Raw genomic sequence first — 15,256 nt, 5'->3', positions numbered from 1 at the left:
AGTAAATGAGGCAGTCCACAAGGGAAATATTTAGATTTAATATTAAAAAAAACCAAGTTATTTTGTAAACAATTGATTTTCTTAAAGTATCGTTCACAGCGCCTTATGGTCAAATGATAGGTAAATCAGGAACAAAATCCTGATCGAGATATGCCTGATGGTGACGGTTCTAGGTCTCGCCTCTTTCTATCCAGCAGCTCGATGAAGTCGTACAGAGTGGTTTTACACGTATTTTTCACAGACTAATCAAAGGGTCGTGCAGACTTCAAAGTTAAGGTTCTTTAGGTTCTTTTTTCCTCGTCTACACTGACTTGTTCAGTTTGAGTCTCGATCACTTCAGGAAAAGGGAAGAGAAACATACAAACACATTTCACGGACAGAAAATATGTTTTTTCTCTTTAAATCTCAACGCTCGAAACATCACCCGCGTAACTTCATCATTTCCATTTATTTCAGCAGCTCATTTATTTCCATTTTCCAAAGAAGCATTTAATGTGGCAGTATTTAATGAAGAACGCTAGCATTTTTTAACATCCCTCAGAGAATGGCGAAAATAAAATACTAAATGAATCAAAGAAATGAGAGAAATAAAAAAATTATTAGAATAGGAAATTATTGGGTGACGAGAACTTGGCTTTCTATGTCCTCCCAATGTATTGCGTAACATACTCTTCAATAACCAGTTGATTATTAACTTTATAAGTGTTCGCCGGAGCAGTATGTGCTAAAACAAAAGACAAAAGATGAAACAAGTCAGGATCAGAACAAGTTTTATTTAAAATTCAAATAAAATGACGGCTAAACAGTAACAAAGTATCGTAGAACGATGGTCCGACTAGTGCTGAAAATTCAAATTGGATGTAATTTGATGAAGAATGGAGCAAAATGAAGGAAAAACCACCCTGATGATAATAGGCAATTTTCAAATTACTTTTGGCTTCCTTTTCAAAACAAGGCCTGGTGCTCAACCATTCTTGTGAAAATGAGTTTAATTTGCATGTGAATGAAACGTATAATCCTGTGAAAGGATGAGCACCAGGATTCATTTTGAAATTGAGGCCAAGGGTAATTCGAAAATGGGCTATTAGCGCACGTTCCGACAAAACATTTTCGTATTGAACGTCGGGATTTCTACTTTCCAATCGAGTATTTTTCGCACATTTCCTATTCGTTTGTTGAAGTACACTAGGGTGTATTTTGATCAAGGATGGAGCGAAAAGGAAGAAAACTTAGCTCATATTAACCTACAGCCCGACGACAGACGACTTCTTGAATTATGTTGATAATGTAGCTCCATGTGCTCACGCACCGGGGCCTAAACTCTATGAGATGATTATATTTACAAACTCTCCACGAAAAGACGATATTATAAAGCTTTGAATGGGAATTTACGCTCTGCTCTGGAACTCCGTAAATGAAAGAGAAAAGAAACACTATCCTACAGATTGTGTTCTTTGGGCTACTTTTGCTCTCTGGTAGCGATTTCAAGTCGTTTTGTCGCGTTTTAGCTGAGATTCCATCCCACTACTGCCTGCACTAAGAAGAAGGAAAGGGAGGAGGGCTTCGTCAGACTAACGGACTGATGTCACTGATCCACTCTCGAAAATTACTCGATTCTCAGCATAGACCACGACTCCTTGCTTCGAAACTCAGACTAACGAAATCTAGAAAGACAATCAATGTAGTGGAATCTTATCTATTTACTCAATAATTTATAACTCGATTGCTTTTGACAAAATCTACGGCTTGTAACCTAAAACATGAACCATATCATAATGACTCCCGTATTTAGGCACGATCGAGAGCTCCATTTTAGATAAGTAACACAACACTTTAAATTCAGACAACTCAAAGAGTGACAACTTGTGTGAGCCTGTCATATTTCCTCATAGGTCAAAATCTTCCTGCGAATAAAACTGACCCCCGACGCTTTTACTTTCAGTCGCTCCTTTGAAATGGCGGAAGCTTCAAAAACTATTTTGCCTTTGGGTTATGAAGACGAGTTTGTAAGTGAGGTTGAAAGAGATTTGGAGTGTTCAATTTGTCATTTTCCACTTAAGGACCCTGTTCTCACCAGATGTGGACACCGATTCTGCAAAGAATGCCTCGAGGAGAATTTTAGAAGGTGCGGTTTGTTAGCAACACGAAATGTTATTTTAGCAAATTCATATGGTTTTACGTAGATTTCGATGGTATTTATTAAATTATTTACTCCTGACTTTTCTGAATCATAGAGCTGGTGTGACTTTTATCGGCAATTCCTTTAGATCCGAAGAGAAATTGAACGAACAGTTGCGATCAATCGCTTTCTCATTTTCGTTTAACGGTGTAATTCTCCAGCCGATCAATACATGTCTTTACAAGTCCATTATCGAGAACATAATGTTAATAATATTAAAAGTTATTTTAAATTAGGCCGGCTGAATTCAGCACTAGATGTACTCAATCGTATGAAGAAACAGAAGGCACATTCACAGCATACTGACTGCTTCGACAAAGCTCCGCTCAAGTCTCGCATATTAACCATATAACTTAAACCCCTCACTATTAGTCCATTCTTATTTATTATTCCTTTTCTGGACAGGGGGAATATTCGAGAGACACAGTTTGTGGAATGATGTCTTTATTCTGATAGATAATCTGTTTTTTTACATGCAACAGACCTTACACCTTGACCGTAAAAATAATTATATTCTTGCATGGCGGATATGACCGAACTAAAAAGGCTTAAGGTTACTTCGTATGTGGCTGTAGTTTATATTTCTTTCGATGCGTGATTTTGTTGTATAAAATTAGTATTCCATAATCAAAATTATTCCCTTGTTATTCCCTTGATTTCCAAAGTGATAGCAATCATCCGAAGAGTTGAACATGTCTGTCTGTTCTTTTTGTAATTTGAACGCCAAATGTGACCCGGAGACCTCGTGCGTGGTCATCCGATTAGGTTTGTCTCGGACTTGAGAGTATAACGTACAAATGAAACAGAAATAAAAGACAAATAGACGGAGGTAGAAAGACAGTATAAGAATATTAACGTTTTCAGACATTGTTGTAACTATATAAACATTATCTATTATTACACAATTTTATTACATGGCTTTGGCTTGCGGCCGGTGTAACGCGCGCTCTGATTGGCTAAGAGCGACATCAGAGCAGGGCATTATGCAGCGGTAACTCCCACAAGCAGGTTATGGATTATGCAAATTAGAAACAGTACCGAGGCGGTTCTTTTTCCTTTTTAAAAATGCGAGCGCGTGAAAACGATGAAGGCCGAGTAACAGCCGGAGAGAATATACCTTACTTATACAGTAGACTAAATTTTTTAGAAGAACAACGAAGGTATAGTTTTAAATCACTTATGAGATTGTGCTGAAAGTGACGAGGTAAACAAAGAAGCAAACATTAAAGCTCACATCTAGTAAAAGAAACCGTGAAAATTTCGCATTGGAAATCGTTCAATAACACGATAACATTTCAACAAAATTTTCTTAAGTACATTTTGAAAAGAGGTCGTTTTGGACTGAGAAACATTAAACAAAAAATATATCTAGTGAGTTTCAACAATTTCCGAAAGATAAATCTTGTCGCAGTTAACTTGGCAATTCTTAGCGATAGATTCACTCTCTATTAAACAACCAAGTTTACCTCAGCTTCCAGGAACATCACATGTAAACAATCGAACGGTTTCTGTTGGCAACAGAATTTCTGATTACTTCATGTAGTTTAACATGTTCAGAAGGCCTGTAAAGTTCAAATCATCCATAAATCTCTCAGAAATCGAAGACATATTGTCGAAAGGCGCAGATAAACAGTGCATTCCGAAGCATTTGTAATTGGATTTTCTTTACCGGGGATAAGTGCTGGTAGCAAGGGGAACCCTGGGAAATTTTGGGAGAACTTAGGACAATTTTTGACCAAATGAAGGATGATGGTACAACAACTCTTCTGTTTATTGTTATTTTCCAACTGTCACTATAGAGAAGAGTCATCAGGGGGGAATCAGATAAAATTTGTCCCATAGTCATAACTGTGCACCAGTAAAAGTTAGTAAAAAAAGATTTGCTGTAAAAGGCAATAACCCTATTAATTAAAATTACCCTTTTTGCACAGGTACTGATTTCAACTGACATCATTTCATCAGTTGAAAATTCAAACGTCGTAACACGTGTCTGACTCATTTATGAACTGTATTTCTCAACATTTTCATAGGCAGGAGGCTGATGAAAAACCCTTCACTTGCCCGGAGGACAGAGGAACTCTGGACAGAAAGCAGGTCATCAAAGTTAATTGCTTACTGTATCAGAGGTCAATAATGAAAACATTTAACCGTCTGAGTTCACTGTGGAGATCTTAATGCAAATTCCAATGACGGGTGAGGCTCGATGCCTGCCAAGTCTATAATGCTGCTTTGTGTACTTGTTTTAGTTTGTTGTTGTTAGTGGTATTGTTGGCTTTTCCTTTCAGTTTTTTGTTTTTCAATATTTTTTCCTGTTTTTGATTTTGTTGCTGTGCAAACAGTGATCAAAGTAAAACTGAGTAAGTCAGAAAGTAAAGCAGCAGATAGGAAGGTTCTGGACAGGCAATAGTGATAAACTAGCTTAAAGCTACAAACTCATGTTGAAAAAGAGTATTGTCCGATATGAATGATAGGAATTCTAATTTATACTAAGCTGAAATCATAACAATAATCCGCTGAGCATACGATTATGAAGTGCTGAGGTGTATTTTCACAGGGTAGAAACTCCACCTAGGTTTAATTTAATGACTGACGCTGCTTTGTTATTTCTAGGATGTTTTTCCAGACAAAGCAACGGAAAGGAAGATTCTTTCGTTTGCCATCAAATGTCCAAGTGATGGATGCGAGTGGATTGGGGAACTAAGAAATAAAGAGGTTAGTAGTTGAGAGAGATTGTTTTCTTTTTTTTTTTTTTTACTTCACCTCATTGACTCGATGGACCTAATTGACTTCACTGATAATGATCACCATTCAAAAGCCTGGCTCAGTGTTAGCTAAGCAACCATACTTTGGGGCATTTGTGCTTCGTGCCATTAATGCATGCTGAAACCTGATAGAAGAGGAGTACAAAGTTGACGACTTCAAATCGTTATGCCCACCTTCAGTGTTTAACCCATGTCACAAATATCGAGAAAGAAAGTGACAAACGTTTCCTTCAATCTCCTTTTAAAAAACTATTAAACATGACTTTCTCTAATCTCTAACAGACTCACTTGAATACTTGCTTGTTCAAAGTCATACCCTGTACAAACGAGAACTGTCTCGAGGAGGTACAACGACAACAACACGAGCAACACGTGACTGCCACATGTCAGTGGAGAATTCTCAAATGCAATTACTGTACTGAGCCACACCCAGAGTGTCAAATGCAGGTAAAGACATGATTAAAATGAATTGTGGAATTTGATTTCTTTACTTTTTGTTCTTAGTATTCTTATTCCCATTCTTTGTTTGTAGCTGTTAACATCTGGTAAAAAAATGATCAACGTCGGTAATAAAGAATAATTATTTCTTCGATTAAAAAGAGACACACACACACAGAACAAAAACAAAACAAAAACAAAACTGGCAATAGGATTTAACACTTCATTTAATTACCTTGAATAAATGCTGAAGATTTCTTATTAATAGGGGTATCGGCGTAGAAGGGTGTGATTCGCATTGGGATCGGAAACTTCTTTGAGAAACATTCCCACTCGGTTAGCAATTGCCTTTTAAAAATACGACGCCTGAAATAGCCAGCTTGAAATACGTGCACTTCAAGTGTGATATCAGAAACAATTGATGAAACAATAAGTTACGAGGCCTTTGTTTCATAGCTCCGCCTTGACAAGTTAATAGGGAGCTTAAGCATCTGGACTTTTCTTCACGACGGAGGGCTTATTGCCGTGAGGGGATTGATCGAGATTGGCGTTCTTGGCGCGAATTTTTTACTTTAAGCAGACTCCTTTTTTTTTCACGACGGACACGAGCGTAGAAAGCGCGCGAAAATAAAAATTGCAAGCCCGTGATGTAAACAAAGAAACAAAAATTGCTTTATGTTGTGCGTTCGCACTTAAACAACGAAAATGTGTTCATTTAAAGAAGCTGGGGAAATGCTTTTATTAAGCCATGACATGAACGTCATCAGTGACGAAGAACTACTTCTGTTGCTCGAAGAAAACACGTCAAGAAACCTCGAATTCAGCTATGGCTTGTATTAGCGATTTGACTCTTATGAAATCTCTAAGCCAGAATGTACTTATACTTGAGTTTCTATATTGTTAACCATACACTTAACAAAGTAAACAAGTCACATATACAGAGGTTGCCAAGAAAACTATCGGTAAAAGTTTATATGAATGCGTTTTTTAACAAAAAGCTGAAATTGTCAGTTAAATTTTTATTTAATAAGACTTTGTAAATAAAAGAAGAGTGTGCAGAAAGCTAGAAAGGCAAGTATTCAAGTAAACAGGTCGCGTCGAATTTAAGTGTGACAAGACAACTCTCGGCAGACAAGCTCCCGAATGAATTTGAACGCAAAAACAAATGAAAATGTACGGCGAAGACTTCTCTTTCCCTTCCTCGTACGAATCCATTTTCAGAAGCTCTTTTTGGTGTTGAAAACGTTGTGTTTTTTGCTACGTACAATCTAGACCATTCGCGGTCATAAAAAATCAGCACGGAGGCCACAAGCGCCTTGGCGGCCGCCGTGACAAGTCACAACGACCTTTTGACATGCCCAGAAGGAAAAATTTTCGAAATCTCACTTCCGGTTCGCCTCCGTGAATCATAAACGCCTGGTGCTTAAGCTCCCTAATGAACTAAGGAAGTATTCCCTTCAGAGGAAAGCGCGCGTGATCTTCAATCAATGAGAGCCTCCCTGTTTACGCTTCGCCACTTACATTACAGATCTATAACGTTTTCGCCACTGCAAGTAAATGTTGTGAGAACAGTTGGCATTCTGCCCAATGATCGCGCCGGACTGCCGAGCGGGAGGTCGAAGGCTCAAGCCCCAGACCTCACCAACACTCAGGGTTTTAAAATAACTGCGGAACATGTGCTGCCTTTACCATGACATCCGCAAATGGTTAGACATTCTAGTCTTCTCGGATAAGGACAATATACCGTAGGCCCTGTCGCCTGCACCTCTCTGTATTGGTTTGCAGGGAACGTTGAAGAATCCACGTACTTCTCGCAAAGAGTAGGGAACTTAGCTTCCGGTATTGTGGTGCGGCCTTGTTACTGTTTATACAGGCCCCCATTTAGAACACTTTTAAGCTGAACTGGGCAAGCGTGTCTTAATATCGCAAATACATACAGACATACATTCACAGTATCAATAGCATCATGATGAGTAAAATTTCCAGTACTTTAATTACAAAAGGACTTGCCACTGCTAAAAATGTTAGAAACTTGGGTGGACTAGCTCGAATGGTTCGTATGTTCCCTTCTAATCCTTCCCCATTGCAAATTTTTGTTTGTTTTGTTTTGTTTTTGTTTTTGTTTTTGTTTTTGTTTTTGTTTTTTTGTTTTTGTTTTTGTTTTTGTTTTTGTTTTTTGTTTTTTTTGTTTCTTTGTTTTTTTTGTTTTTTGGTCTTTTAGTTCTTAGTAGGTAGTTAATTGTTTTCTTATGGAATTTAGTTAATGCAGTGAAAATAGAATCAATTAACTTTAAATAAACTGTTCTTACTAGATTTACTCTTTCAGGATCACATTCAAAGGTGTCTCAGGCTCCCAGTAACTTGTCCAAACGGTTGTGGTCTTACAATTTCCAGGGAAATGGTACGAATTCTGTTTTATTTCCAGAGTTAATTAAGAGAATGAAAAACTGTCAAGCGAGAATGAAAAGTATCTGCTTCGAGTAAACTGGGCGCTTTCTTGCTTCAAAATGTTATTCGCTTCCAAAGTTTATTTATCTTTTCTCTCTTGAGGGAATGATGTAAATAAAGACATCTGTGGCGCAACCTAAAGAATCCATGCAGAATGTGTAGCTTTCTTAACTATGGATTGATTGCTTCTTATCTTTCTTTCAAATTTAGTTATTAATTTTATTCTTACATGTAGATCCCGAGTCACATCAAAGAGGAATGTTTACTCACCATAGTCTGCTGTCCTTATGTTCAGATGGGTTGCGAAACAAAGGTTAGTTTATCGTACGCCAGTTCTTAACAGAATGGGCTCATTGAAAGGTTGACCAGTTGATGTGAAATGCTATGAAAATCGATCAGACGCCAACGACTCTCTAGTCTACAGTAAGAAATGTCAGAGAAAGTTGACGGCTTGTATTGGCCAGTTTCTTCGACAGTTAACTGTGAAAGATGGTGAATTTTAAATATAGAGGCAAGACCGATACAACGTAAATAAGTAAATTTTAAGACGGAGCACTATATTTCGGCTGGCCAAACCAGCCTTTCTTAGGTGCAGTGGGAATTAACAGAGAATTGGGGTGATGCTTCATAGATAGCTGTATGATGTAACAGCGGAAATATGTAAAACTAATTTGATTGACAATGAGATAACAATAAAAATAGAAATAGTGAGCAAAAATAGAAATGAAGTAAGGTAAATTGGATAAATAACTAGAAACTAATACATTTCTTCGCGAGCGTTGAGGCCATCTGGGTAAATAGTGTTGCCTCTTGAAATTAAAAAACCTTCCCTGGCCTTGCGTATCGAGTCTCTCTTGGAAAACACTTTTCCGATGGCGATTAGCTCCATGTCGTGAGCAGAGTGGTTAGGAGAGGAAATGAAGTGTTCTGCCACTGTAGTAGGTTTAGATTTAGAGTTAGGTTTATCAATGGCACGGCGGTGTTCATTAAAACGGTCTTTTAAACGTCGTTTAGTTTCTCCTAGGTATTGTAAGTTACAGCGGTTACACTGAATTAAGTAGATAAGGTTTTTAGTGTCACAGGTCAAGTGAGATTTAATGGGACGTGTTTCGCCGGTAGAAAGAAAGGTATAGTTAGTAAGACCGTCAGAGATGTAGGGGCAAGTAACGCAGTTTCTACCACAACGGAAAGAGCCGGGGGGGAGTTGAGGATGGGAAGTGGTAGAATTAGAGGGGAGTTTGGCTGTTACTAATGTGTCGCGAAGGTTGGGGGAGCGTCTGAAGGCGACAACTGGCAGCTGAGGAAAAGCTTTTTTGCAGCGGTTAGAAGACTGCAGTAGATGCCACTGTTTTTTGATGATGTTGGAGATGTGAGGAAGCGACGGATTAAAAGTAGTTATAAATGGAATACGGTTAGGTTTTTTTACGTCTTTAGTTTGTAAGGTGAGTGTGCGGGAGATGTCAGCGGCGCGTTGTATTTGTTTGGTGACGAATTTATGGCTGTAACCTCGTTTGAGAAGGTATGAGGTAAGTTGAGCGGCGTGAGTCTCAAAAGCTTTATCTTCGCGACACATTAGTAACAGCCAAACTCCCCTCTAATTCTACCACTTCCCATCCTCAACTCCCCCCCGGCTCTTTCCGTTGTGGTAGAAACTGCGTTACTTGCCCCTACATCTCTGACGGTCTTACTAACTATACCTTTTTTTCTACCGGCGAAACACGTCCCATTAAATCTCACTTGACCTGTGACACTAAAAACCTTATCTACTTAATTCAGTGTAACCGCTGTAACTTACAATACATAGGAGAAACTAAACGACGTTTAAAAGACTGTTTTAATGAACACCGCCGTACCATTGATAAACCTAACTCTAAATCTAAACCTACTACAGTGGCAGAACACTTCATTTCCTCTTCTAACCACTCTGCTCACGACATGGAGCTAATCGCCATCGAAAAAGTGTTTTCCAAGAGAGACACGATACGCAAGGCCAGGGAAGGTTTTTTAATTTCAAGAGGCAACACTATTTACCCAGATGGCCTCAACGCTCGCGAAGAAATGTATTAGTTTCTAGTTATTTATCCAATTTACCTTACTTCATTTCTATTTTTGCTCACTATTTCTATTTTTATTATCTCATTGTCAATCAAGTTAGTTTTACAATCAAATTAGTTTTTTCCGCTGTTACATCATACAGCTATCTATGAAGCATCACCCCAGTTCTCTGTTAATTCCCACTGCACCTGAAGAAGGCTGGTTTGGCCAGCCGAAATATAGTGCTCCGTCTTAAAATTTACTTATTTACGTTGTATCGGTCTTGCCTCTATATTTATATTTCATATTCGTTATTTTGGGCCGATCAGATCATCACTGATCCAACGTACAAGAGTCGGAGTATCGTCAACGGTTGCCTGCTGAACATTTCACAGTGAATTTTAAAGGTTGATGTGCTCCTGTTGATGGTTAATATCGTGGAAATTTTGGCGTTTAAAAGATATCCTATTTATGACTTCATTCTCCCGGGGTTGAGGGGAGCGTTATTGGGTCAATTCTTACTGGGTATACGCCGCTGGCCTTTCAGAAGCCCCACCTCATTTTACTATATTCTGTGACCAATTCTAAATCCCATCTTAGCCACTTTTAATAACTCCGGTAACAACCTTTCAACTGCGAATCTTGCCATTTTTTACCCAGAGTGTATATATATATATATATATCCGAGAAATAGGTATGGATGGAACATTTGCTCCTTCCTTCCGTCCTCCCTTCGCTTCCTTTAAACTTTTTCGGAATCCGCTGACCTTTATACAAAGTGTTGGCAGTCGAATACGCTCAAGTCCGAAAACGTTTATCCACGAAGTGTTTTATTTCATTGGCAATGTTTCTCAGTCGTGGATCTTTTCTAAACTGTCGACAGCGTATGATTTTTTGCACGAAGTACTCATTGCTGTTCTCACTGCTCAATGCTGTTCGATGGAAGTAGCGCCCTGTCAGTGATTTACACGAAGGTAACACCAGGACACAAGTGAATTAATTCACGTTCCATACTGACACCCCCTCTGCCTTATGATGGATAAGTTATGGGCGAAAGAACTTTTGCATAGAACTAGGATGAGCTGAAAGCGAAATTGGCCGGCTCCGCTGGAGGGAAGGAGTTTAGAGAAAGTTTTCAGACGTTGCTGAGTCAGTCGACTCACGAGAAGAGAAAGATTTTGTATGCAACGGCGTATAAAAGGTCTTGGAAATTTCCCTAGAGACAATAGAATACATGCCACGGGAGTACAGGATTATCCGATTAACTAATTAGATATGCGGCAGCCTTTAGCTAGTCTCCCTCGCAGCCGTTTTTAGTCTAGTCACGCAACGTTGGTGGGAGGAGCGTTGCGTTACGCGACTGAAAACGGCTTCGAGGGAGACTAGCCTTTAGGGAGTGAGAATGCAAGTCGCATTTAAGCTACGATTAAAAGGAAAAGACTTCAAGGTTCTTCCTCGATTCGATTGTAAGGGAAAGTCGTCAACTTTCCTCCCCTTGGAATCCTGAAAAAGAAGTAAACAGAAAACATATGCAATATACAAGAAGCCCATTCCCATTCTTTCAATCAGTCATTATCCAAGTTCAGAGGTTCATTGCCACTTTAAATTTCTCCCGTGACATAAACATCTGAAATGATGTTGCTGTTACATCAAATGTCAGAGGGCCGGCCATGGTCCATCCCCATAGTAGGGTTCAGTCCCCTCGCATCAGTATATATTTTAGTTTTTCGCGCGAAAAGTTTCATTTTTCCTACTTAGTTTGGTGTTGTATGTTTGTAAGATGCGTCTCGTGTCCCTTTAAAGATCCAAACCGTCGGGTATGTTTCAAGCTTTCATTTCGCCGGATTTATTTCGTTTGTTGTCATTTATTGTCGGAAGTTAGATTTAGTGTAATTGGATTTTGTTATGAAGGATAAATTGTATGGTTCGGGCAACTATTGAGAAATGTTACCGATGTGTAAGTTACAGTTACAATGGCGTCTCGCCGACGCTTAACTAAAAAGAAAAAACCCTTGCAGAAGTATTTCCATAGGTATGATCTGCACATCATGGAAACTTAGAGGAAATTATCTTTTTTTAAAGAAAAAGCATTTTATTGTTTGAAACAGCGACTTATTATGCTCAAAAGAGCCGCTAAATTTGCAAAGCGAGCAAGGTGCGGAATACGATACCTAATTGTACTTTTTAGATAGGCTTAGTTTATTTCAATGGTCCTGCTTTAAGTGACCATTCAATACAGGTGGAAGACAATACAAAAAGGCCCGACGTTGGGACTCGGTGAAGGGTGACCGCAACCACTTGTTTTGGAGTAATTTATGAAGTGTCGTTTCTTATCAACTGCAGGATTGCAATGCTTTTCCCTGACTTCAGCTATTTATTCCAAATAGGAAAAAACTATTTAATTACTTTGCAAATAATGCTATGTGACTGAACGGTCATGAATATTGTTTCTTGATACCCCGGATGTATTTGTGGAGGGAGGTCAGTTTTGTCGTAATAGTAAATCATAGGGGAAAGGCACTGTTCATAGATGTAGAGGATACGTGTAAATTCTGGTTGGCCAATGGAAATCTGAAGTAAATAGCATTAGTTGAAGTTTTGACGTCAGGATAAATTTCCTTTGATTGAATTGATTGAAATATTCCACCTTGCTTTTACAGGTTGTGCGCCAAGCAATGGAATCTCACCTCCAGTCTGCTGTAAGAATCCATCTTGACTTAACTGTTGTTAAGTTAAATGAGGCAAATGAAAATTTAGGTAGAACGCAGTCGAAGTTGGATGAAACTGAAACTAAATTGAGTAACACAAATAGCCAATTGCTTGAAACAAAGAAAAAGACAGATAATTTAAAGAAGGAAGTCGAGACACTGCAAAAACAGTTTAAAGAGAAAGCAATCAAAGATCAAGAAAATGCAATGAAAGGGCAAATAGTGATGGGGAAAAGTGAATCTCCTGGTTTTTCTTCTCTATACATTTGGAAGATTGACGAGTTCAGTAAACTTATGAGGGAGGCCAAGGCCGGTGAGAAGAGAGACGTGGATAGTGCTTCATTCTACACAGAGAACCATGGATATAAGCTGAAAGTGATGATATATCCTAATGGCGTCAACCCTGGTAGAAAGGATTTCCTATCCGTGTACATTTGTGTAATGAGAGGTCAATATGACGCCATATTACCCTGGCCTTTCAACAGGAAAATAAAGTTTACTCTTATAGATCAACAGGAAGATCTGGATCAAAGGGAGAACGTTGTCAAAGTGGTCACACCAAACAATGATCCAAAGTGCTATGCAAGGCCTAAAAACAAACAGAACATAGGACATGGATTACCATTATTTATATCACACACACAACTCGAATCTAGGCGCTACGTTGTGGATGACACTTTTTTCATTCAAGTTGAGGTCGGCTCACCATAGGAACCTTAGTTTAGCACTGAAAACCTTCAAACTGATACATTTTACACAACAGCAATCTGCACCAAGGTCATAATTTTTAATCCCGGATTGGCGCAGACCTTTCTCAGAGCAATCGGCCCCCTGCGTGTGTTTAAATGGAAAAATCACTTGAAAGAAAGAAGAAAAAAAGTTAACAACATCCTAATCCTAATCGAGGTAGTTACGTTATTAGGGAGTTTGAGCAAATCACTACGGCTGTCGCTGCTACGGCTATCGTGGTTGACGAGGCTTGGGGAGAGTACGTCGCCTTAGCCCGCCAAAATTCAACTTTAAGCAACGCGAACTACAAACCTAGTACGGCTGAGAAGTGTAAAACCAATAAATTAAGCGTCTTCGCGGTAGTTTATTGCACGTCTAAAAACTCAAAATGACTTCGTTGAAAGGGACGAGGGATTCCAACGTTTGGAAAAAAAAATTGTAAGCGATCCTGTGCACAGTGAATGAATGAATTAAAATATTTGAGCTTACGTGTTGTAAAATTGCCAGTTTGGAGCTTATAAACACCAAAGCAAAGTTTCTACACGGTCCCTCATAACCCTCGTCATTCCTTGGCCTCAGCTATTTGAATTTCAAGTAGTCTTTGAGGTTTGAAAAGGAAACGTTAGACTTTCTACCTACGCATTTCACTTTGCGTTCGCTACGTTCTCCATGTGCACACTGCTTCGATCCTTCGACAAACCCGGCGGCAAAAATAAAGGCAGATTCACTCGGTAAGGGACAGCAAGCTTGATAAATATTCCCGATAAGCTATTTTTAAAGATGTTAAGTGTATTTCAATAGTTAAAATTGCTCAGGAGAATGTATAAAGCGAAGAAAGAAGCGAGATAAGTTCACGTACCACAGACTACGCCGAAACCTTCCCACTCACGTAGAAGGATTTCCCGCTACGGCTGGATGGGAACCACTGACATGCGCAATGACTCGTTTCTGGACAATTTTACTTCCGGTAGCCGTTGCAGCGCCAGCCGTAGTGATTTGCTTAAACTCCCTATTATCGTTGTCATCACAACTTTACTTAGTGTGTCACACCATCAGTCTAGTTAGCGCATGTCATACATACATACATACATACATACTTTATTTGAACAGCTCCCTGTCTAGGGCTCTTCCGCCGTCAATGCTAACAAGTAATTACATGAATATATCATAATATGCCTTGAAATTTTTTACGTCAGAGGTTTTCTTAATCTCGTTTGGAAGGTTATTATACAGCTTTGCACCCCGAAAAGCAAATGATCGTTGCCCTGTTTTTAATCTAAAAATTGGGAGGTCTAATTCACCACTGAATCTAGTGTTTCTGTCGTGAATCTTCGAACGCTGAATAAATTTTCCAGTAAGGTAGCTGGGTATCTGGTCATGAATACAAGTATGGACCATTAATAAGTCGTTTGTAAGCAGTCTATCGTTCACATTGAGCCAATTTAGAGATTTCAGGCCTTCCGTGACATGATAGTATTTCTTAAGGCCTAAAACGATTCTACATGCGAAATTTTGGATTAATTGAAGTTTTTTTATGTTTCCTTTTGTCGTGTTGCTCCAAACCGTGGAGCAATAATGTAACCTACTAAATATAAAAGTGTTCATCAAGAAAACAAGAGTTTTACTGTCCAGGAGGTGTTTTATCCCATTAACGCAGTTTAACATGTATGTACAGGTTGAAGAAGTTTTCGCAGTATGTTCGTTATAGTTAAGGTGACAATCGATGTGTACACCCAAGTCTTTGGTAACAGAGGAAGGCTTTACTTCCTTCCTTAGCAACATTACAGGTGGTAAAGTTGATATACTTCTTGTAAGTTGCGGAACGCCAAAAAAAATTAGTTTTGCCTTGTCGGGGTTGATTAGCAGAGAGTGGGCACAGCACCAACTGGATATATCCTTGAGGTCTTGGTTTACAGCAGCCACCGCTTCCGAAAGCTGACTAGAAGGAAGTGCCATAA

At 38.9% G+C, this 15,256-nt stretch overlaps 1 protein-coding gene across 1 annotated transcript; it reads left to right on the top strand.

Moving 5' to 3' along the window:
* Positions 1-1,221: 1,221 nt before the first annotated feature.
* LOC111346914 (TNF receptor-associated factor 4-like) lies at positions 1,222-13,786 on the top strand. The gene is made up of 7 exons (XM_088763387.1): positions 1,222-2,125; positions 4,210-4,273; positions 4,790-4,891; positions 5,224-5,388; positions 7,706-7,780; positions 8,063-8,140; positions 12,522-13,786. Exons 1-7 carry the CDS (start codon positions 1,956-1,958, stop codon positions 13,278-13,280), a joined length of 1,413 nt encoding a protein of 470 aa, XP_088619513.1. The 5' UTR covers positions 1,222-1,955; the 3' UTR covers positions 13,281-13,786.
* The last annotated feature ends 1,470 nt before the right edge of the window (positions 13,787-15,256 follow it).

Source organism: Stylophora pistillata, chromosome 6 (assembly GCF_964205215.1).
Source record: "Stylophora pistillata chromosome 6, jaStyPist1.2, whole genome shotgun sequence".
Taxonomy (NCBI): Eukaryota; Metazoa; Cnidaria; class Anthozoa; order Scleractinia; family Pocilloporidae; genus Stylophora; species Stylophora pistillata.
The sequence above is the reverse complement of the archived record's forward strand: the minus strand, read 5'-3'. Positions and strand labels throughout refer to the sequence as shown.